Below are 21,885 nucleotides of genomic sequence, written 5' to 3' on the forward strand. Positions count from 1 at the left end.
TTTAGAAGATAGTTGCTTAAAATATGCAAATGTAACATAAAATAATTGTCCTTTAAACTTTACAAAAATTAAACTACAGAGAGTTATTAAAGTATAAAATTATAAAATCTGTATATGATAAAAGAAATAACACGACATTGAGACTCACACATCGTACTTTGCTTTCATCGAATCTAAAGAAAGATGAAAACGTATTAGTTATCTCTTTATCGTTCTTTTGATATCTCAAAAGATTTAGGACAAATCTTTTACTTGGGCAACTTTATTGGACTCAACTTTACACCGAAGATGCATTCCCCTTCTTAGCTATCACCATGCAAAAACCTCTCTTTTTCGTACACTTTGTTTTGGTTCACCATCTCCATTATTCATCTTTTCACACATCATCGTACTTCTTCGCTAATTGTTTTTATCAACACCAAATTGAATAAATGTACACTTCAATAATAGTGAACAATTAGATCAGAAAATGCATTATTATCAACTCTTTGAATTGTTTTATCATTCAAAATTGGAGAGTAATGTAATGATAGATTTTATTACGATTAATTTTGTTCAACGTATACGTCAACGTTTGTTTTTTTAATAAGTTTGTATTTTCATCATGATTTTTTTTTACCCATACAATTTTTGTCTTATCTATTTAATATATTAACTTCTAAACATTTCGGTGATATTATTTAACTTTAATGTCATTCGCCGTATTTCTCTTACTATTATAAATAATTAATATTTCAATAAAAATATTTTTGTCATGGAAAAATTCTATCCTCTAGTTCTTAAATTTCAAAATAGTAAATTGTTTTTTTATTATTTCACCTAATATTTAATTTTTTTAAATATGAAAAACAAAATTGAAAAATCATAAAATAGAAATATTTTAATTTTTTCATTACAGTCAAGAAAAGTTATAAAATTTATTTCTTTATTTTAGAAAAGAAATATTATTATAGTAGTAAAATTAGAAATATTTTTATATTATTATATATTTAAACAATACTTAAGGATTATAATTTTTAGTCGATTTCAAGGGTTAAATAGATTAAGATGAAACAGCGTTCACGTACAGTGGCCGAATAGCACGATATTTTCACTTTAACTCCCTACAATGGCCACAACATTATAGTACGACTTAGTGCCCTGCTTCAGCCATTGTGTCGCATTGTGCCTTTTGCGCCTTATATGGGCCACAACATCATCATCATCCCACAACATATTACGACATTTGCATCTTACTCCTAATCCAAAAATCTTTTATAACAACTCTTCATATCAAACAATCTTATTTGCTCTTAACACCTAATTACAGGAACAAATTTATATTAGACAGATCATAGTCCCTAATCCTAGTAATTTTACCTAAAAAATTAAGATAATAATTAGTAAAGTCGGAAAAATAGTTAATAAAAAAAACATAAATTAAGACACGTGATAAAATCTCTTAACAGTTATAAATGAAGCCCTTGAAAACCAAGATGGAACAAAAGAACAAAACTTCAATGTTGCAAAGGATCACCGTATCTTTTGGTTAGAAAGATAAAGATAAAACTTAGAAAAATGTAATTTATCCAGACTAGGATACGGAAAAACTTCAGAAAAAAAAAATTGGATCCCTTTGGCGCTACAACCAAGTGAAGCAGAATAAAATGAGTGAATAAGATTGGCAACTGCACCTTTCTCGGAGAACTCCGGTGCAGAGGATCATATACACGTTACAAAGGACAGTTTCTTAATAAGATTATCATTTCATACCATTTTTTATAATTGACGCGCACTTTGGATAAGAATGAACGAGCATCGTTCAATGAGGAGACTACCTTCGACAAAATGACAAATGTGCCAATTGTAAATGCCAATTGGTGGTGATGAGATGTGTGATAACAGATATTTTTATTATATCCTAATGTGACACCAGCCAAGAAAGACTTCGTAACTAAGTAGATTCGGGGAAGAAAGGATTGATTTTCTTTAAGTTTCCACTTACAGTTTTCTTTGTGGTCCGTTTCAAATTAGTGTTTTGCTTTCTGTGTGTTTTGTTTCTCTCTGAAGGGTTAAAGTTGATGTACCAAATCAAGGTCATGATAGTGACTAAAGAATGCAGATCTACCATTTAGTTTGACGGGAAAATATGAAAAAAAAAACCTACCCTGGCTTTTTATTCACAAAATTGAGAATGTTGAGTTTTAAAGGGAACCAATTGCGTTAGGGGAAGCGTTTCTGAATGACAACAGGCTTATTACAGGAGTAATGGTCTAAAATGAACTAGAAATAGAGTAAGAACATACATAGATAGAAGCACATATGAAAGTGGAGAAGAAAAAGAAAAGAAAAATGGTATATACAGAAGTCTAGGCGTCAACAACACGCGTGGCAGCTTCCAAAGGCACGACAGTATCTGGAAAATCTGATCTCTGGCCTGCAAGAGAATAATAGGCAAGAATATGAGCTGGATGTTCAACAACTACAGTCTCATCCTGATGGTTAGGCACCTTTCTAGAAGGAATCAACTCAATGTTCCAAAAGGGGCGAGCCATTGCCAAAAGATCATGCCCAGATGAAGATGCTCCATACCCTTGCACCCACAAGTACCTCAGAGAAGTTAATCGCGTTGCAGCCACAGCAAGTGCACGCTCACTGAAAAAAGAACACCCTCTCATTTCGAGTTTCTGAAGATTAGGACACCCATTTGAGAATTCCAAAAGCCCTGCATCAGACTCCCCCACATACCCCAGCAGCATCCATCGAACATTTGAACTGTACTGTCCTATGTAACCAAGACCTGCATCAGTCAAACCCCCCCGCCTCAGATACAGAGCAAATCTTTTCAGCTTCTCGCAGCCCCTCAGAAGAGCCCTCACTCCGTTGTCAAGTGGCAAATCAGTTATTTTCTTTTCATGATCAAGTAACACTAGGCGAAAATCGCATAGTTTTTTCAAGTGAGTTCCAATATGTTCCAGAGATGCATTTGTTATATCGGACACGTAAACAGCCATGTATTCAAGCTCTGAACAGCCCTGTGATAAGGCTATTAGCCCTCTATGAGACACGGTACCTTCTTCATCCTCCATTCCTTGATCATCATCACCCCTTTCAATCCTAAGCCTTTTTAGCCTCCTACAACAACGACCAAGAACTTCTAACCCTCTATCGCCAATTACATTCCTCGTCTGTCCATAAAGAAAGCTATCAACCATAAACGTTTCAAATGTAGTTCTGTTAAATTAAAAAATATTGATGTATATACTCCTCCATACTCAAATTTAAAAAAAAAAAAATTCATATATTATCATTCCTAGGAACGTAGTACCATGAATAAAAAAAGGGGTCTCCAGAAACAGAATCACAATTAAATGAAAGGTATTTTGGGGCTGGTATCATTATATAAAGTGAAATTAATTATGATTACTTATATTTGGACAATTGTGTGTGAGTGTGTGTATATATATTTTTTCATGCTGGAGTGTTTTAACAAATTTCCTTCAAAAGACAAATGAAAGTATATTATCAAACCCTTACATAAAACCTTCGATAGACACGAGGTTTAAATATGTTCTGGTTTTTATAAAATGAGTGTATTTTAATTTTAGTTTTAGTCTCTCTAAAATTTAAAATCATTCCTTAATTTATCTGGCACCCATATACGTTTTTGTTGAATCATGTCAATTGATTATTTCAAGTAATGACTATTGGTATAGTGATATAATTTCACTATAGGATGTCTTCAAGAAAATTTTCAAAATTTATGAAATACATACTACGTATCTATTCTAAAATAAAGGTTAAACACTAATAATTTTGAAAAGGAGGGAAAATAAGAAAAGAAAGGAAGATTTTACAAAAAGATGAATATATATATATATATATATATATATATATATATATATAAGAAACAAAATCAAAAACCGCTTGTATAGGAGTAAAAACGTGTTGAGCAAAGAGGAAAAGCGGTTAACTTGAAATCCTTGACAAGTACAAGTTGGGGAACTTACCTCAAGGACTTCCAGATTTGGACACTTTCGGATTAAGGTACAATGATCCTCCGTGTCCAGCATTGCATAGAGGAGATCCAATTTTTTTAGTACGCCTGCAAATAAGAACACTATGGGCAACTCATTCTTTCCAATATACGTTAAACCCAATCGACATAACTTTGCTGGTAATGATATAGCAGAGTAATTTTCTGGTTCCGCGTTGTAGGTGCCTCCACAAAACTCTTCCAGAGCAGAAGCATGCTTAAAGAAGTTCACAAGATCAAGTATTTCACAATCAGTAAGTTTCACAGACACTAAGTTCGGGCAATTTTTAGCCAGGAGTTCAAGGTCCTGATTCCTTATACAAGCAATGTCTGTCAGATAAAAATTCAGATCCTCAAGAACTGTATTATTCGAAGCAAGTTCGTGTAGCCATTCTCCGTCCTTCTCAACAATAGAACTTTCCTCCAGAAACAAAACTCTCAAATTCCTGCCACAGAAAAATTTACAGTCAGAGCCACCAAAATTTGATTAGCTGCAGGCATAAGTTCTAGCTTCCAATGAACAAGGTACATCGTACCAATGTACTTATAAATTGTAATATGCCTAGAATTTATTCCCTAAAACAAAGATGTCTGTTATCATGTAATTTTTATTCTAAGAAAACAAAATGAAAACTAAAAAAGTAATAATATTCTTTCTCCTTTAAATGAAGCATAAAGTACAAGAATGGCAATACTTCAGTTTAAAAAGAAACGCATATACTACGAGAAGAAGAAGACTCATATCTTCATCCTCTAAGTTACAGAAACTGATGACCACAGTTTTAGTCAATAAATATACGAACTCCATCCTCTTAACTTACTCCATAAATGACTAATCACCAGAAAAAATACAATCAATTTGAAGATTCGAAACTTCAGGAGAACGAAATTCAAACCATTTAATCATTTGAAACTGTTAGGAAAAATAAAAAGCTAGTAACCGACATTGAAACAAAAACGAAATTAAACCAGCTACCTCTTCCCCAGGATACACCAATAAATAATGAATGTAGCTAATACAAATTCGTACCTTTTCTTTCATCTTATCTTTCATTCAATTTCTTTCCTAAATATTTTTCTTCACATCATATCATTTTCCCTAACATCCTACATTTTTTATTTTCATTTTCTTTTTACCTCTTCTCTTTTTCCCCTCATACACTCATATAATGGGTATGTTGGTCATAAATTTAGGAATCCTCAACAGTTAACAGTAACTGATATCGTGACACAGAACAATTTATTACCCAATGTCATTAAAACAAAGCTTCTTGCCAGACAACTGGAACGGATACATAGCAATAAAAGCAGGGAGGATTAGCAAAACAAGTAAGAACACTTGGCGTTTCTGGTTAACCATTCAGGGCTCTGTGAATAGTAACTAAACAGTCATCATCACGCAAATTCGAATAAATAAAAAGCATCATCCACAGCTCTAACTACACACGAATCTTAGGTCAAAGAATCCAACTCCTCAACGAAGAATAACACACAACTGAACATATTCAAAGAAAAGGAACTCAAACTGCTAAACCCCTTCAACAAAACATCAGTATCGGAACATTATATATGCAAATTTCAAGTCAATGAAATTTAATTACTGCATTTTTCATCACTATGTTTGGTATTAATCCAATGAATTTGACATGAACCTGCCAAAGCCATGTTATTTTTTGGTGCATGGAAAGAGATAAAAAAGGGATAGTTAACTTTCAAAGAAAATTAAATGATTTTAAACACAACAATAGTTAGGGCAACTAAGCTAGTCACTGTTAAACCCCTTCATCGATACATAACTTTCCAAACATCCGTCATAAATTAACCCTTTCGTGCAAACACAAACCAATTAGTTACTAAATCTAAACAATTCACAGATAAATTTAAAAAGTTCTGTCCCCAAAGTTAACTCCATGGTTAACAAGAGAAAATCATATTTTGGTCATTAATTTTTATTACAGGATGCTTAATTAGGAAAGAAAGCAAACTAACAGAAGTAATAGCAGTTATAATAAACGGAATTAAGTTAATTACTTGCAAAGGCGACCAATATGAAGAAGTCCATCGGTGGAGAAACCGGAGCACTTGTCAAGCTTGAGAGCGTGCAGCACGTGACCTCGGGAGCGAGAGAGGAGCAGAAGATCGGAATCAGTGACAATCATGCGGCGGAAGTGGAGGCTCTTCAGGCAATCAAAGTACTGAGAGATTTCCTCAACCCAGGGGGTGACGTGGCCTCCCCAATCCTCGGGAATCAGGTTGAACATTGCGGCTCGGGGTTTCCCCTTCAGTTTAAGTGACTCCAGATGCGGGAAGCGACGTCGGAGGCGTGCCGGCGTTGTGGTGTAGCAAAGGGCGATGGTGACGTGCTTCCGGGTGAGGGAGTCGAGCTCATACCAGCGTCGACACACTTGAGAAACGGCGTCCCGGTCCTTAGGGTCATCGATGTAGGGTATGACGCAGTCGAGAACCACGTCGACCACACGTGTTTTTCGCACGTGTTTCTCCTCCGTCATGGGTTGCTATTGGATCGGAACCTGAGGAGTGAAGAGAAGAAAAAGAAAGATGGAGGAGGCGAGAGAGATGACGAGAGAGTGTATGTGTGTGTCTGAGAGCGAGAAAATGGTAGGGCCAATAAAAATGGAATGGGTGAAAGGACAAAACTTGTTGTGAGCTTATTACCTATATTTACGTGATGTGATGTAACACGTCACTGCTTCAAAGGTCTTTCTGTTATAACAATGTTTGATATTTTCATCTCTGGACGAGGAACACAGTTTCCGGTTACCGTGTGAGTGGCTGTGTGTGACGTGTGTTGTCTTGAAGCAAGAGAGCTGTAATAAATGGTGCGCATAAAAACAAATAAATATGTAAAAAATGATTATATAATAGAAAAAAGAGGTTCAGAAAAGACAAATAAATGAAAAATGATAACGTTTGAAATTGTTTAGTAGGATGGAACAAATTAAATTTAGGAACAAATTAAGTTAAGGAATAAATTTTTTTATCATGATTTGTGAATCAAGTAAGATAATGGATTTACATTTGAATTTTATTCACTTCTTGACATACTGTGATTTACTGATTAAGATTATTTTTATAGATGATATATATATATATATATATATATATATATATATATATATATATATATATATATATATATATATATATTAAAATAAATACTTCATATAAAAGAAATTGTGAGACTTCAAATTAAAAAAATTATCTTTTTTATTTTTATTAAAAGTCAATTTTTTGTTTTGTTTTTCTCTTTATCCGTATTGGAATGGATAGTTTCCTTAGTCACATGTGTATTGCATTTCTCTCTCCCTTTCCTACATAATTTTAATATGTAAAACAACATGTATTCACATTTTTTATGTTATACTAACTGTTTTCTTTGTTAAGGTTTCATGAAATTATACAAATCCTATTAGAATTATAATGTAAGAATGACAAATTATATGAGATGACTTTGGTACATGTTAATACCTCAACAACATCTACTAAATTATCTCACATAATCAATGACTATTTTCGAACTATTTTTGAAGAGTATTATAGGAAAGTAGTTGGTCCTCACCTAGTTAACTTGTCCAATAAAAATAATACAAATAGGTACACATTTTAAGGTGAAATATTAGGTTCCTATAAAAACTATATTTATAAAACTTAATCCTTTTTTATAAAAATCTTTATAAAAAGAATTTTAATTCGTATAAAATTATTTTTTTATATATAAAAATTAATGGTTAGCATTCTTTGAAATCAAGTCCTAAAACTAGGATAAAATGTCCCATAATATAAAATCCATAGAAATTTTTATTCGGGACATAATACAAACATAAAATATTTATAGAACATTTTTACATTAAGTGTTTTATAAATATAAATAAATAAGTGTTTTCATGTCATTCTTGGATTGAATGTACTTGAATGGTTTCCATCTTTTAAAACATTTTGCACCTTTATTTCAATGATCTTACCTACTTTATTGATTATATATTTATTACATATTTATATTGATGAGACTTATAACATATCTATTATATATGTTCTATAGGCAAGTGAAATTTTAAGGTTGTTACATCATATATTTACTTATATATCCTAGATAAGAGTATACATTGGGTTTTTAATAAAATAAAAAATAATCAAACAAAATAAATAAATAATTAGTTGAGACTTAATATTGTATAATATTTGAACAAAACACTTAATCTTGTAAAAATCTTCTTTTCCTTTATTGCTATGCTCATTTAAAACAGTACCATAAGAAATTATAAACTTTTTATAATTAATTAATTTCATATAACTTTGTATAGTAAAAAATAAACAATAAAAACATGTTTGAAAAAAATGATTAAAAAATTATTTCTACTATTTAACTTTTGTCACGTTCAAAATAAATCAGGTGTAACACCAAAACGTATAGGTATAAATAAAATGCAACCTCATCGTAGTAATTGAAATCTTGTTAGGTCAAAAAAAAAAACAGATAAAATTTCAAAAAACTATGATATTTAAGTATCTTATTTGATCTGAAAGTATATATTTGATTGTATTTAATACTTTTGGAGTTAGAAAATAAGTTAGGATTACAATGAAATAGTACTTTTCTAAATAATTTTTTTCATATAAATAAGTCAGTACTAACGAAATTGTATAAATAATAGGCGTAAAGATTAATACTTTAATAGTTTAATCTTATATAGTAAAAAATATAGGTTAGAAGAGATACAAATTATTAACATGATATTTGGTGGTAGATATTGTATATCAAATTACTAATAAAGATAAAGATTGACTTTTTTTTTCTTTCAAAATATACTTTTTAGAGTTTATAATTAATATATATATATATATATATATATATATATATATATAATTATAAATCTATAACTAATTACAATTATTTTGTTTATATAATTTGGGATATACACAATATAATTTAAAAAAAAAAAAGATTACCCCATACTCATTCTGTTATGATTAGATGAAGAGTTAACTGAAGAATCTAACATATATTGATAAAGTAATATTATTTGAATTGTATTTTTATCCAAAATTGCTAACCGTTATTTCAAGTTAGATGATTTATGGCTCATGCGGGTATGTAAAATTTAATTCACCATGTATGAGGGAAGATAGATGTTCCAAATTTTATCTAAATAAATTTTCAAGTTGTACTACAATTGATAAAGAAAGATATTCCTAATATAGAAGATGTGATGATGGTAAATTTGTTGAAAAAAATGGAATTAACTAAGATTGAGACAATTATCTCTCTTTTAAAGTGAATATTAGTGGAGTCGCTCAAGTAGTGAAGTGATTGTGAGCATGTAATTTTGAAATGTGTGGAATCATAGAACTTTCGTGTTAAGGTTTAAGCAATAATATGATCTTTCAATAATTGTTAAAGCAATGACTAGCGATGTTGAAACTTATTGAGTGATACAATAAGTGATATTTGTCAAGTGTTATAATGATGATTAATTAACTATCAGACATTATGTGAGTATTAAGTCAATCATATGTAAAACCAATTTTTTATCTAGAGTTATATTACTAAAGTAAAGTTGCTTAAGCAATAAAGTTTTCGCCGTTGTCGTTTTAAGGAAGTAAAATCATTAAAGTTGAATGAATACGTCAAATAATGTCTATATAACAATAAAACAATAAGGGTGGTGGTAATGAGGAATATGTGATGTTATATGTTTATATGCGTCAACGATGTTTAAATGTGTGTATAGTATGATTATTTATGACGATGAAATACATGCATATGTAGACATTGTATTTTCTAGGGTCAAATATGATTTTAGTCCCTTAACTTTCGGTAAATTTTGGAATTAGTCTATTTCAAAATTTTAAACTAATTTAATCATTGATTTTTCAAAATACATGAATTTAGTCATTTTAATCAAATTTTAATCGTAAATCTCACATTAATTTATCGCGTTTTGTGATGGATTATATACACGAACAGTTAAAAGAAAGAAAACAAAATAAACTCGGAAATTTGCATGATGAGACAGAAAGAATAGTTGAGAAAAGAGACGACATTGATTTTTAAGCAGACTTTTGGTGTTTGAGTTAGAGGAACGATTTAACCCTGTGTAATAAGAGGAATTTTTGAGCAATAATAATAATCATCATCTAGAAGGTGACACTGTTATTTTGAAAAGCACGTTAAGTTTACTTCAACTTTAAGAAGATGGAGATTACGGGCAGTGGCACCGTGTTTGGCAATAATGCAACTTAACCCGCCGCACCTAATTAAGCCATTATTTTATGAAATCAAACGTAAATTTGGGGCTCTAACCATTGAATTTTGCTCTAAAGGATCTATCATCGCAAGTAGATCGTACTTTATCATAAATAAATTATATATTTCCATACCAATCAATAATGGAGAATATATTTCTTGTCCATAAGGCATTTCTAATTCATCTTTTGACATTTTAAATCTACTTTACATAAACTATTTTTTTTCTTTTGGAATCTAATTTAAAGTATAATCTTTTGTTGCATCTCAGGGTCCACTATACAACACGACTCAGCGGTTTGTCAGCTAGATCCTCTATACCCTAATTTTTTTTTTGGATTATTACTTTATCAAAAAATATTACACACTATCAATATAAAATAATTTTATATTTTTCTTAATTGTAAATCACGAATATATACTGAACTTACTTTAAGAAAATGCGCGTAATAGTTTATAGTTACTTAGCTGTAAAATTATTTTTCTTGTATCATCGTTAAACTCTTCGTTTTGTTAATTATTGCCACTCCAATTTGTTTATTTTATTTTATTTTTGTGGCGAAAGATATTTATAATTTAAATGAGGGCAAGTTGGTGTTTGACAGATCATTATAAAAACTTGAGCATATTAAATAGATTTGTTACTGTCATGTAGCTCTTGGTTTTTTTCTTGGTGGTTGGCTTCTATTTTGCAAGTACATAAGGGAAGAAACTCTAGCTAGATAAGACATTATTTTCACATTCTGAGCATGTCTTTATATAATAATGGCAAATACAAGTTTGGATTTCCTTTGGTTAATTACATATTTTGTGCCAACTTGTATACTATATTCTAGTTTTTGAATTTGTTCTTATTTCTAGAAAAAATATTTAGAGGTTTAGAGCATCTATCGATTTTTATAAAAGTTTTAAGTGAAATTTGATATTTAGTCGTTATGTTTTAATTAAATTCACTTTCTAAATAAACGAATTAGAAAATTAAGATTTTTTAAATTTAAAATTATTAATTTGGGAAAATTTTACCATGAACTTAGTAGTTAAAATAGTGAAATGTGTAGTCAAAATACATATAAGCCCAATATTAACACATGCATCCTGAGCTAAATAAAAAATACACTCAAAAGTTTCAAGTTGGAAATTTTTAACACAATTTTTTTTCCAAACTTTAATAAAAAGTTGGTGATTAAAATTTAAAAAGAAAGAGATATAGTCTTCTTGCACCAATTATATTAAATATTTATCTTTAACATATCAAATTGCATTCTAGATAACGTTTCATTTATTTACATTGCTTGACACTTTATATTTCAAATCTCAATTTAAAATCTCAATTAATACATACAAAAATTTAAGATGTTGAGTTAAAAAGATTATATTTATCTATTTTAAAAGCTTAAAAATCAAAATATTTCAAAAAAATTTAGCTAAACAAATTTTAATTTCTGCTTCCAAGTTTCTGAAATACAAACATATTTAACTCATTGTTTTACTATAGTTGTATGTATGGGATAGGACCGAGATTATGTGATCCTTACATATGAATATCATACAAGCCAAGTTAAATGCGTCATTAAGATAATTAGATGATCAAACACTCACATTAAGATAACCTAATCAGACTTAGCTTATTTGGTGCGGAAAAATCCATAAAAGTTTAAGAGGTTGTCCTGTTTAAGATTTCACTCCATTAGTACTATATCTACTGTTCCTGTAAAATTTATAATTTGAGCATTGCGCGACTTAAGTACGAACTAAATATTAATCTTAAATACCAAATAAAAAGGTGAAAGTCATGGGAAATTTTCACAATATTGTTGAAGAGTCAAAATACTGTAATTATAGAAGTTAAAGAAAAAACTAATCTTTATTTTCACGTTCGTAATAATTCTCAAAACGCGACATCTTTTTATGGAGAAATTTGAATGCAGTTTGTAATATAATACATCAACTTATTATTTAATGTATCATGTATGTTGAATATTCGTATTCAACAATAATTAAAGTTAAAAGCACGAATTTTTATTTTTTATTAATTTAATAAAAAAAACAAATGTTGTATCATTCATTCAGCATGCAAACTCATGAAGAAAAAAAGAGAAGATGCAGATTTATTTATAGAAGGTTCATTTGAATAAATTTAGTTAAAAACTCCCAACATAATTTTGGTAGAGTTTTCCTCTTTTATAATTTGGAAAAACATGTTAATGTGTTTTAAAAAATAATATATTTAACTACAACAACAAAGAGTTGAACATATTTTAATGAAAACATTTTAAAGAAATATAATCAAACTGTCTTGAAACGACTTATTAAAGACTATTTTAATATTAATTTTGTCAATAATATCTTATCAATGTAAATTTGTCTGAATCATTAACTAATTAGATAACTAACATATTATTTTTAACGTGATTATTTAGCAAGCCAATCACATTTTTAAATGCAATAGTCCAAAATTAAGTGCCTTTTTTTTTATTAGTTGAAAAATCTGCCAACTGTTTATACGCACCAAAAGAAGAGAGTTCCTTGATCCATCATTGTCAACAGAGTTACAACTATCTCATCTAATTTTCTAAATATTACATACTTGATAGATTCACATCATTTAATTGATCCAATATAAGAAGTAAATTTTCGTTGTTCATAACGATTTTATCCTATTAAAATAATATATTTTTTCTTGAAAAAGTAAAATTAAAAAATAAAATAAAAGCATAGCATGTTGGAAAACCAAGATAATTAAACTGGTGACAGTTTGAAAGTGGAAGACATGAGTTCCGTGGATGACGAGCTTCTTCCACAAAGAACACTGAAATGATTTTTTTTTATAATAATATTTTGATTATTTTTAATTTATTATTTAATTAATTTTAAATGATTATATTATATTATTAAAAATAATGCATTAACCAACTCCATGTGGGACACCCCATGGGAACAATTGGACAAAGACCTCACTAGTGTATGAGTGGTCCTCCACCTAAGACACCAAAGCACCACTTTTTATATATACCTATGTGTCTCGATAACAATTACCTTTATCTTTTAACCCATTAGGGACGTGTTTGGACACCGATTAGATTAACCCAATGTCCGTTCAGTGAGATGAAAGAAATGATAATCACTTTCGTACATAAACGTGAGTTTGGGGCCATGAAAAAGTAAACGCATTAATTACAGGACATCGGAACTTGTCTCATATTTTATTCAGGTTTCTTACATACAAGGGTTTCCACTTCACTATCCAACCTCTATAGTAAGAGTTTGTGCTTTTCTCTTATAATTTGTCTTTTTTTTTTTTATTTCTTTTAACTTTAACTTTAAAAATTTGCTATATAATAAGGTTTTTATTTATTTATAAATAATATATTTGTTTTATTTTTAATCGATGTTGATGTTTTATATATAGTAATTTTATCGATGCATTATATATAATAAATTTATCATATTTTTCATCGATGTGTCATATATCCTAAATTTGCTATATAATGTAGATCTTTAACACACTTGCTTCTAAATAATTTTGATATTATATTAAAAATTTGACTTTAAACATAAAGTATAAATTAGTTTACAAAATATATATATATATATATATATATATATATATATATGATAAATTTATCATATTTATAATTTAAGTTGACATCCAACAAATATATTTTAAGTGCGTAATTATATATTTGTAGATGTTCTAGCAAGAGATACAATAAAAACAAAAATCTGGTTAGAATAAAACTCTAATTCTATATTAAAGAGCAAATTTTAAACGTAATTTTCTTTTTTTAAGATGATGTTTACTTTTAGTTTTATATATATATATATATATATATATATATATATATATATATATATATATATATATATATATATATATATATATATATATATATATATATATATATATATATATATATATATATATATATATATTTGCGGTTTCTACACTGGATGATTGAATCCGGGGGCATTCGATCAAGGTTTTGCACTTTAAATATCTAAATTAAATGGGATTTCATTTCACCATTAACTTCTCATCCACTTAAACTATTCCTTCTATCATGACTAGAGTCAAATGATATGGCTACGTACTATTGCTGATTTTGAAGAAAAAGGTTTATTTATTATACTAATTCGTTTAGTTTGATTATTCCTCTTGGATATAGTCAAATTTTAATTGTAGAATGAAACAATTTTTGTCTCATTATTATCTCTGCCTCACTATCCAAACACTACAAAACAACCAAATTTAATTCAATTACTCTCAAGTTTCCAACATTATTAATTCTCAACATGACCTAATTCGTAGAGGTACAACTATTTGAATTGATATATAGTAACAGTAAAACCCATTTTTAAGTTCAATTAGGTTGATCAATTATGATGAGTTAATTTTATTAATTGGGTCCAATGTTTAAATAGATGCGAATTAAACAGGATAAGCTATAAAACGTTAGTCTTTTTAAAATAAAATAAAATAAAAATAAGTTAAACTTCAATAAAAAAAATATAGATTGTTATTTTATTTCAGTATAATAGAATACAACGTGTAATAGTAAATATAAAGTAGAGTCCATATATAAACTTGAAAATGAACGTCAATAACGTTTAAAATATTAGATTTATTGTTTATGATTTTACTAATGGTATGAACAAACAAATAGGCACAAAGTAACAACATGATCTGAGCTAATAAAAATTCTAGTCAAACTATAAGTGTAAAGTAAAGTAAACCATCCTGCGGAATAAGTATTTACTCTATAAACGTTTGAAGTTTTCAATATATTAATTGTTTATTCATTTAGTTCCAGCAACGAATAATTCATAATTATATCATTATTTGAGAACTGTATTCTATGAGACATTAAACTAATCCTTTCACCACCAACTTGGTGCTGAAACAGTTATTAATTTATGACCAGCAACTTCCACTTCCATGGTTGTGATTCACCCTAGAACTATATAAAAACACGCCAATTATGAGTAGTTGTAGTCAGCCACCATGACAGAAACGTAACCATCAATCATTATTACACCAACTCCTCCTCGCCTCCAGCCAAGAAAATCCATAAGCATCGTACATTGTATTGGGATACCAAGGAACATGTTTGGTGGGCTTTAGGGTTTTTGGTTCATATTGTTCCCAGATAATGAACGAGAATAATAATTTTGGTTTCAGTTGAATTGAATTTTGATAAAAAAAAAAAAAAAAACTCAACTACCAATGAAATCATCAAAAGGTGATACTCATTAGTAGAATGAATACTTGTTTCACCAGCATACTTCAAACCCACAACCCTGCTTTGTTCATAAAATGAACCATGAATCCAGGTTGTGATTATGGCATGAATTTCCTACCTGGAAACTACCCTGATAAAAATAATGAAGATGCAGCAGCCATATTCTAATATATTGTTTGAATCACTACCATTTTAGAGCTATTTTGCTAACTGAAGATGGTAAACGAAATATTGATGAAGCTAGTGAGTGACCTCCAATCAATCACACACGCTTTAGCTTTACAGGTTTGGCAGCGTCCTTGGCAAGCAAGAAGTGAATTCCCCTAACCAGTTCTTCTTTCATCGTGAATATAACAGCAGCAGCAAGCACACTTTGTACAATTTTTGTGCCCATACCTTTGTAAAACCCATTCAACCCTTCATACCGGATCATTTTTATAACAGCATCCCTAGTACCTGGATTTAAAGAAAATTATGTAACTTTAGAGAGGAAAGGACGAAGAGTAATATTTCTAAAAGTTGAGTTCACGTTGCTTTTAAAGAGATTTTTTTTTTTTTTTTTGAACTTATACTTTGTGGTGCAACTTATTTGAATTTGTTTTTTAGAAAAACTAAATTTATTCGCACTAATATTGTAGTAAGCAGTTTTATTTGGATTATACTTTCATATTAAACTTTTATTTGAGATTATGTTTTAAAGAATTGTTTTGAAATAATATTATTTAATTTTTTTAAAATATCCACAAGTATCAATGGTTACTTTTGTATAAAAAAAAAAAAACTCATTTTTTATTCAGGTAACAAGACTGGCTCACAAGTCCAAAAATTTCTAGATCAACAAGGTAAAACAAAATATCATCATAACTTATACCTTTGTAATGGTGCCTCCTGTCTCCTGTTTTATCCTGTCTAGCCTGGAGCCTCGCCTGGGGGAACAAGATATCATCAAGTAAGAAATTGAGAAAGCCATTTTTCAGAGATAGTATTCTCAGTCCTCCCCATTCACTATATCTAGTGAATAATGGAAATCATTGTGACAGATCAACAACATGCTAACACAATTTTAAAAATAAGGCATTTAGTATTATAACAAATTGTCTACTATATCTAAAACAAGTTATCTGAATTAAATTTAAAAATAAAGTGACAGATTATTACAATGCCAAACACATTAAATCACGCTATATGATATACTTTCACAATCATAACCAAGAGAAAGCTAGTATAGTATACCTTCACAACAAGGAGTGGATAAGTTACAACAGTAGCTCCAAGCTTAGCCAAAGCTCCAAGAAGAAATATCTAGCCTCATAGGGAAGTTTCAATAGCAATATAGTAACAAGGCAATATAAGAGAAAATATATGGAAAGGACATCACTGAATGAAAAGAGATATTATGCAGAGTGGCGAAATGACATAATACCTCTAAAGCAGTTACTCTGTTGCTATTACGTCTTTTTCTTATCTTTGACAACATGGCCTCATACAGCATGAACTGTATGGAAGGATTGCTTACCTGAGTTAAAGAACAAACGATTAGTAATACTCCCTCAGCATGAAAGATATTCACTTTCAACATACCATGATCAGTGATGGTAATACACCTTTCCAGAAACCCCGAATACCAGCTTCATCAAAGATTTCTTGAATCTGAAAAATTGTATTTAAAAATTAAACAAATAAAGGAAACAAGAGGGTTTGAAAAGTATCAAGCATTATCAGGACTAGTTAAACTCTGCATATTATAGGAGGGGGGAGAATCATCAATCAATTTGTGTGAACACTTTCAGACAATCTATTCTAACTGGAATATGAAAACCCGGTATATGAAACAAGACTGTAAAACGAGTTTTTCAAATATATCATATCAGAATAGCCGAGTTGAATAACTTCTCTAAATTACTAAGATTCCAATACAGGCTTTGCTTACCACACGGCTAGTTCCATAAGGAAGAGGCTCAACTGCAGAAATAGTTGCTTGCTCAGTGGCAACTAACAAACCCTGATCAGGTGCATGGTTCGACTCTTTTCTATGTGCCTGAACAGTAAAAAAGGGTTTTGAAATAAAATAGCAAAGTCAGAATCCAAGACTTACTTGGGCAGGAGAAAATCAAAGAGAGAAAGACAGCTTTTGTTTATCATTTATTCTTCTAAATTACAAGAGAACACAATTTTGATTACTACAAGAAAAACAAATAGTAAAACGAAATCAGTTACAGACCTTGTATTATATATTATATACTGAAACAATTTAAAGCAACAAAATAATCTTTTGTGCGTGATACAATATTCCCAAATAGTTCCCCAATCCATGAAAGCTCTAAACTTTGTGAAGTCGAGACCAGCATTCAAAGGTATCTTTGACAACTTCTCTTCCAAGTTTATCTACTTACAATTCTGATTACTTATGGAAATGTTTTAGCTTGTTAGAAAGGAAATAAAATCCTCAACAATAGTCTTAATAATTTATTTACATTCTAATAATCATATACAAAAAATAAAAAATAAACAAACAAACAAAATTAGGAGAAAAGGAAGTTCTCCCAGGAGTTAATCAGTATTAACTATTTCATTATAATTAGTGTATACCAAGAAACAAGACAAAAAAGGGCTAGGATAAGCAACAAGAGAAAGGAAAGCAAAAAAAACAGAGAACAATAGATGAATAACAAAAAGCAAATTACCTGCATACGGGTAACAACTACCCATATGGGATTTGTCAATAGCACGTTAACACACCTACACAAAGATTTATCTAGCAATTAGGTAATACCACTACACATGAGTACGGAGACAGTGAGACAATTCATAATCATTTCTACCAACATAATCGGCATTTAACAGTTTGCGCTTTTATTAGAGGAATGTAAATTCAGCTGTTCTTTTACGAAGTCAAATTTGAAAAATGTCGAAATAGAGCCTTCAGAACTAAACGATGATGTTAATATGCCAACTTAACTGCCGTAGCTGAAAGAAAAGCTTAACAATAACTTATATTTGTTGGGGTGATAGCAGAGTAGAACCAAATGGGTTTGTACACTAAGACAAAGTAAACTACCCGGATAAAGCAGCAGTGAGAAGAGAGGAGAGCATGCCAACTGATCCATCACTGACACCCATTTTCTTTTTCTCTAGTGCAGCTGCTTCAGCCATGTTCCTGAATATTTGATAGAAATAATAGTAAACACCCTGTACAATAAAATTGAGATATTAAAACATTGAAACCTAAGTCAGAACATTGCACAAGCAAGTTACCAGAGAGTATATCACGCAGGAACCAATGATAGTTGGAAAACTTCCATCCTTTTTTAAAAAGATAGCAAGCTACACTACAGACCATCAACAACATCAAACACTAGGATTTTGGTTTACAGCAATAATCAATTTCCCGTGCAGTGGCATATGGTTAAATGTAGAATTCGTGGCTAAGATTAATTTGGACGCACGTTTCAATCATATCCAACGGATTAAAATTAATGCTATCAAAATCAATTGTACCATATATCTGAAACAACTGGGTGTGAATTCTATTAGTCAATAATTATACGAGATAGTTGATAGTTGAAGAAGTAACTAGTTTTTACTTGCCTATACTATCAAGCCTCCAAACAATCAAACTGAGTGTTTGACTACTCCCATTACATGATTACATCAAAGTTTGGAACACAATTAAACTGCTTTCAATTTTATTTGTTTGGCATTAACCATCAAGGTTTCAAATTTTGGTCACAGTCACAGTTTTTATCATGATCCTTGATATTGCAGCAAATGCAGTCACAAGTCGTAAAGAGCTCAAAAACATAAAAGTTGCAGCCAAAATCAATGTCAAATACAGATGTTCAAGACCTTGTTAATCTTGTAGTCATCTTGGGTATAAACACACATGTGATGACGATACCATCCTCAAAATAAATCCACTTCAATCATTCATAACTTTAGTTTACTCACGGATTCAGCAATCAAATCCAGAACTACAAAAAATAAATAGCAATATTACCAAACACGCGCTAAAATGAGCTCACCTGAGACGCAGCGGTACCCACTAGAGATGGCATCAAGCCTCCATACAACCGTTCCCACCCTTCTTCTTTTACAACCTATACATAAACACGACCACAATCACCTTCTCTCTTTCCATCACCGCAGCAAAGAAAAAACAAAATTAAATTCAGATAAACAATCGTGTGATCCTCGCTAACCTGGCACATTCGTTCAAGGGCACTTTGGCTCCTCTTCTCTCTCTTCGGATCACGCTCGGTTTGTTGACGAGTGTTTACCTATAGATCACGTTAGACAAATTAAATCTTAGGATCCTTGCACGACGACCCTGACGAAATTTTTTCAACGAAAAGGTAAAAAAATGCGATTTTTGACACCGTATTCGTACAGTTGAAAGTGGGTATGTGATGAGCTGAGCAATGATCCCGCCTCCAGCTCCGGCCAATCCATTGATCAAAGCGTCCGACATGTTCGTCTTCCTCACTTTTTTTTTCTGTTTTCCCCACTGGGGGGAAACGAAAATCTGAGTTTTAGTGTTAAGGGGTTTACACTATAACTTCGGTCTCAGGGAAGAAGCTGGAAATGCACCCACTCCCTCCTCGTGTTTGCTACTTGTCTGTGTTGTAGTAATGGCGATCTCGCCGTTGGCACAAGAAAAATGGTGTTGGATTGGTACCAATCAATGAAAATGAATGTGATGTCCCCCACGACACGATTCGACTCAACTATAAAGTTTCACTTCGGTTGTTGCGTCTGGGAAAAGAATATGTCAAAATTGTGAAATATGCACAGACCATTCTACCCTTCACTCACCTAAACCTATTTATTATTACTAGTATATCCACTTCATCTTCTTCAAATGCTTACTTGTCTCTTTCGCGCATTTTTCTTATAGTTTATTTAGTTAACCAAATTTATTATATATATAGAGAGAGTAATTTAATATATTATTTAAAAATATGTTAAATTACAATAAATTAAATTTAATAATTACTTTTTTTTTATACTGTAAAGAGCCACGAGTATCATGTGCTTCGTCGTAATATCGCTTACTCATTTAAAATGATAAACAATTATAAATAATTAAATTGGAAATTAGATTAAAAATTAAAATCATAAATTATTAAAAACTAAAACACTTAAAATTAGAAAAATATATTAAAAGTCAAAATTACACATTTTACAAAATTAGAAGAAAAATAGTGACCTCAAATTTATTGAGATAACATCCACAATCTAATTAAATTAAAATCATTTATTAAGTTTAACCTCATATATCCACAAGCTATTACATAGTAAGATTCATTAAAACTTAAAAATATCTACTTAAATGTTAAATCAAAGTCATTTAGCATATTTAACTAATCTCGAGTACAAGTCATGTGATGTTTACTTAACATCTTAAACTAAAGTTCTTTAATATATTTCATTATATTTAAATCGAAGTTATTCGATGAATACTTAAAATATGTTAAATAAAAATTATTTAACATGTACCGTTAATCAAATGACAGTAGTTTAAGATAAATACGTGAAAGTCATTATTAAATAAATTGTCACTTAATGTAATGAAAGTAATATTCAAAAGTCATTTTAAAAATACAATTAATTATCCTTGTTAATATTTATTGAATGATAAAACTCGTTCGTTTGATCAAATTGAGGTGTACCTACTATCTGAATAAATATTAACAAATTGTATTTCAAATTTCTGGATTTCAAATTTAGGAGCTTATGTACCTACTATATGACTTTAGGATATTCATAGATATATTTGTAATAGGATATATCAAACAAATTATTTGTCAGATAGTTTTAAAACAGCTGTGTAAATAAGATATTATAATATAAGATATATTGGTTAAAATTATGATATCTTTCGTAGGTACTTAATAACGAATCTATCTCATATTTATTTTGATTATTTTTCCAGCTTTATTGAAGGGTCAAAAATATCCTTTCCACATAAATTACTCACCAAAATTATTTGTTATCATTAAATATACTAACATATACAATACTATTTACTAATTTGATAGTCGGAAAAATCTTTTACAAATAAATCTATTAGGATGTGTTTGTATTAGAGTATGATATTGTTAATGATGTTGTGTGAGAACAAATGAATGAATTTGGAAGAGCAAATTTGTGAAGGAAGCTTTTATCCATCCATACAATTCGATTAAAGGAAAAAAATTCATCTGTTGTATGAAATTCTGTGAGTTTGAAAGGGGCTTCATGTGTGGAGGGATATAATTAATCATATACCAAAAAGTTGAATAAATTCTTTCCTATGTTAAAGAAAAGAAAACCAATTCCGGTGCATTTGAAATGTTGATGAAATCGATTTTGGGGTGCTTGATACT

The 21,885-nt window shown here is 30.0% G+C and overlaps 2 protein-coding genes across 2 annotated transcripts; both read right to left on the reverse strand.

The window, feature by feature from the left end:
* Window positions 1–2,129: 2,129 nt before the first annotated feature.
* On the reverse strand, window positions 2,130–6,665 carry COI1 (RNI-like superfamily protein). Its single transcript, XM_028062306.2, has 3 exons — window positions 6,047–6,665; window positions 3,990–4,461; window positions 2,130–3,167 (listed from the first exon to the last, which is right to left on the reverse strand). The coding sequence occupies exons 1-3, from the start codon at window positions 6,523–6,525 to the stop codon at window positions 2,349–2,351; spliced, it is 1,770 nt and encodes a 589-aa protein (XP_027918107.1). The 5' UTR covers window positions 6,526–6,665; the 3' UTR covers window positions 2,130–2,348.
* Window positions 6,666–15,505: 8,840 nt separating this feature from the next.
* On the reverse strand, window positions 15,506–20,266 carry PXN (Mitochondrial substrate carrier family protein). Its single transcript, XM_028086553.2, has 11 exons — window positions 19,908–20,266; window positions 19,720–19,797; window positions 19,543–19,617; window positions 18,579–18,709; window positions 18,205–18,259; window positions 17,451–17,558; window positions 17,102–17,170; window positions 16,944–17,036; window positions 16,754–16,822; window positions 16,392–16,446; window positions 15,506–15,976 (listed from the first exon to the last, which is right to left on the reverse strand). Exons 1-11 carry the CDS (start codon window positions 19,986–19,988, stop codon window positions 15,783–15,785), a joined length of 1,008 nt encoding a protein of 335 aa, XP_027942354.1. The 5' UTR covers window positions 19,989–20,266; the 3' UTR covers window positions 15,506–15,782.
* Window positions 20,267–21,885: the final 1,619 nt, after the last annotated feature.

This window comes from Vigna unguiculata, chromosome 1 (genome assembly GCF_037176805.1).
Source record: "Vigna unguiculata cultivar grain cowpea cultivar isolate G323 ecotype 2 chromosome 1, ASM3717680v1, whole genome shotgun sequence".
NCBI lineage: Eukaryota > Viridiplantae > Streptophyta > Magnoliopsida > Fabales > Fabaceae > Vigna > Vigna unguiculata.

Coding starts and splice junctions, on each gene's coding strand:
- COI1 (XM_028062306.2), bottom strand. CDS start 6,525: ATGACGGAGGAGAAACACGTGCGAAAAACACGTGTGGTCGACGTGGTT. Junction 4,462..6,046: donor CATATTGGTCGCCTTTGCAA/GTAATTAACTTA, acceptor TTTCTGTGGCAG/GAATTTGAGAGTTTTGTTTC. Junction 3,168..3,989: donor CAAATCTGGAAGTCCTTGAG/GTAAGTTCCCCA, acceptor CTTTATGGACAG/ACGAGGAATGTAATTGGCGA.
- PXN (XM_028086553.2), bottom strand. CDS start 19,988: ATGTCGGACGCTTTGATCAATGGATTGGCCGGAGCTGGAGGCGGGATC. Junction 18,260..18,578: donor CTCACTGCTGCTTTATCCGG/GTAGTTTACTTT, acceptor ATCTTTGTGTAG/GTGTGTTAACGTGCTATTGA. Junction 17,171..17,450: donor CTTATGGAACTAGCCGTGTG/GTAAGCAAAGCC, acceptor ACAATTTTTCAG/ATTCAAGAAATCTTTGATGA.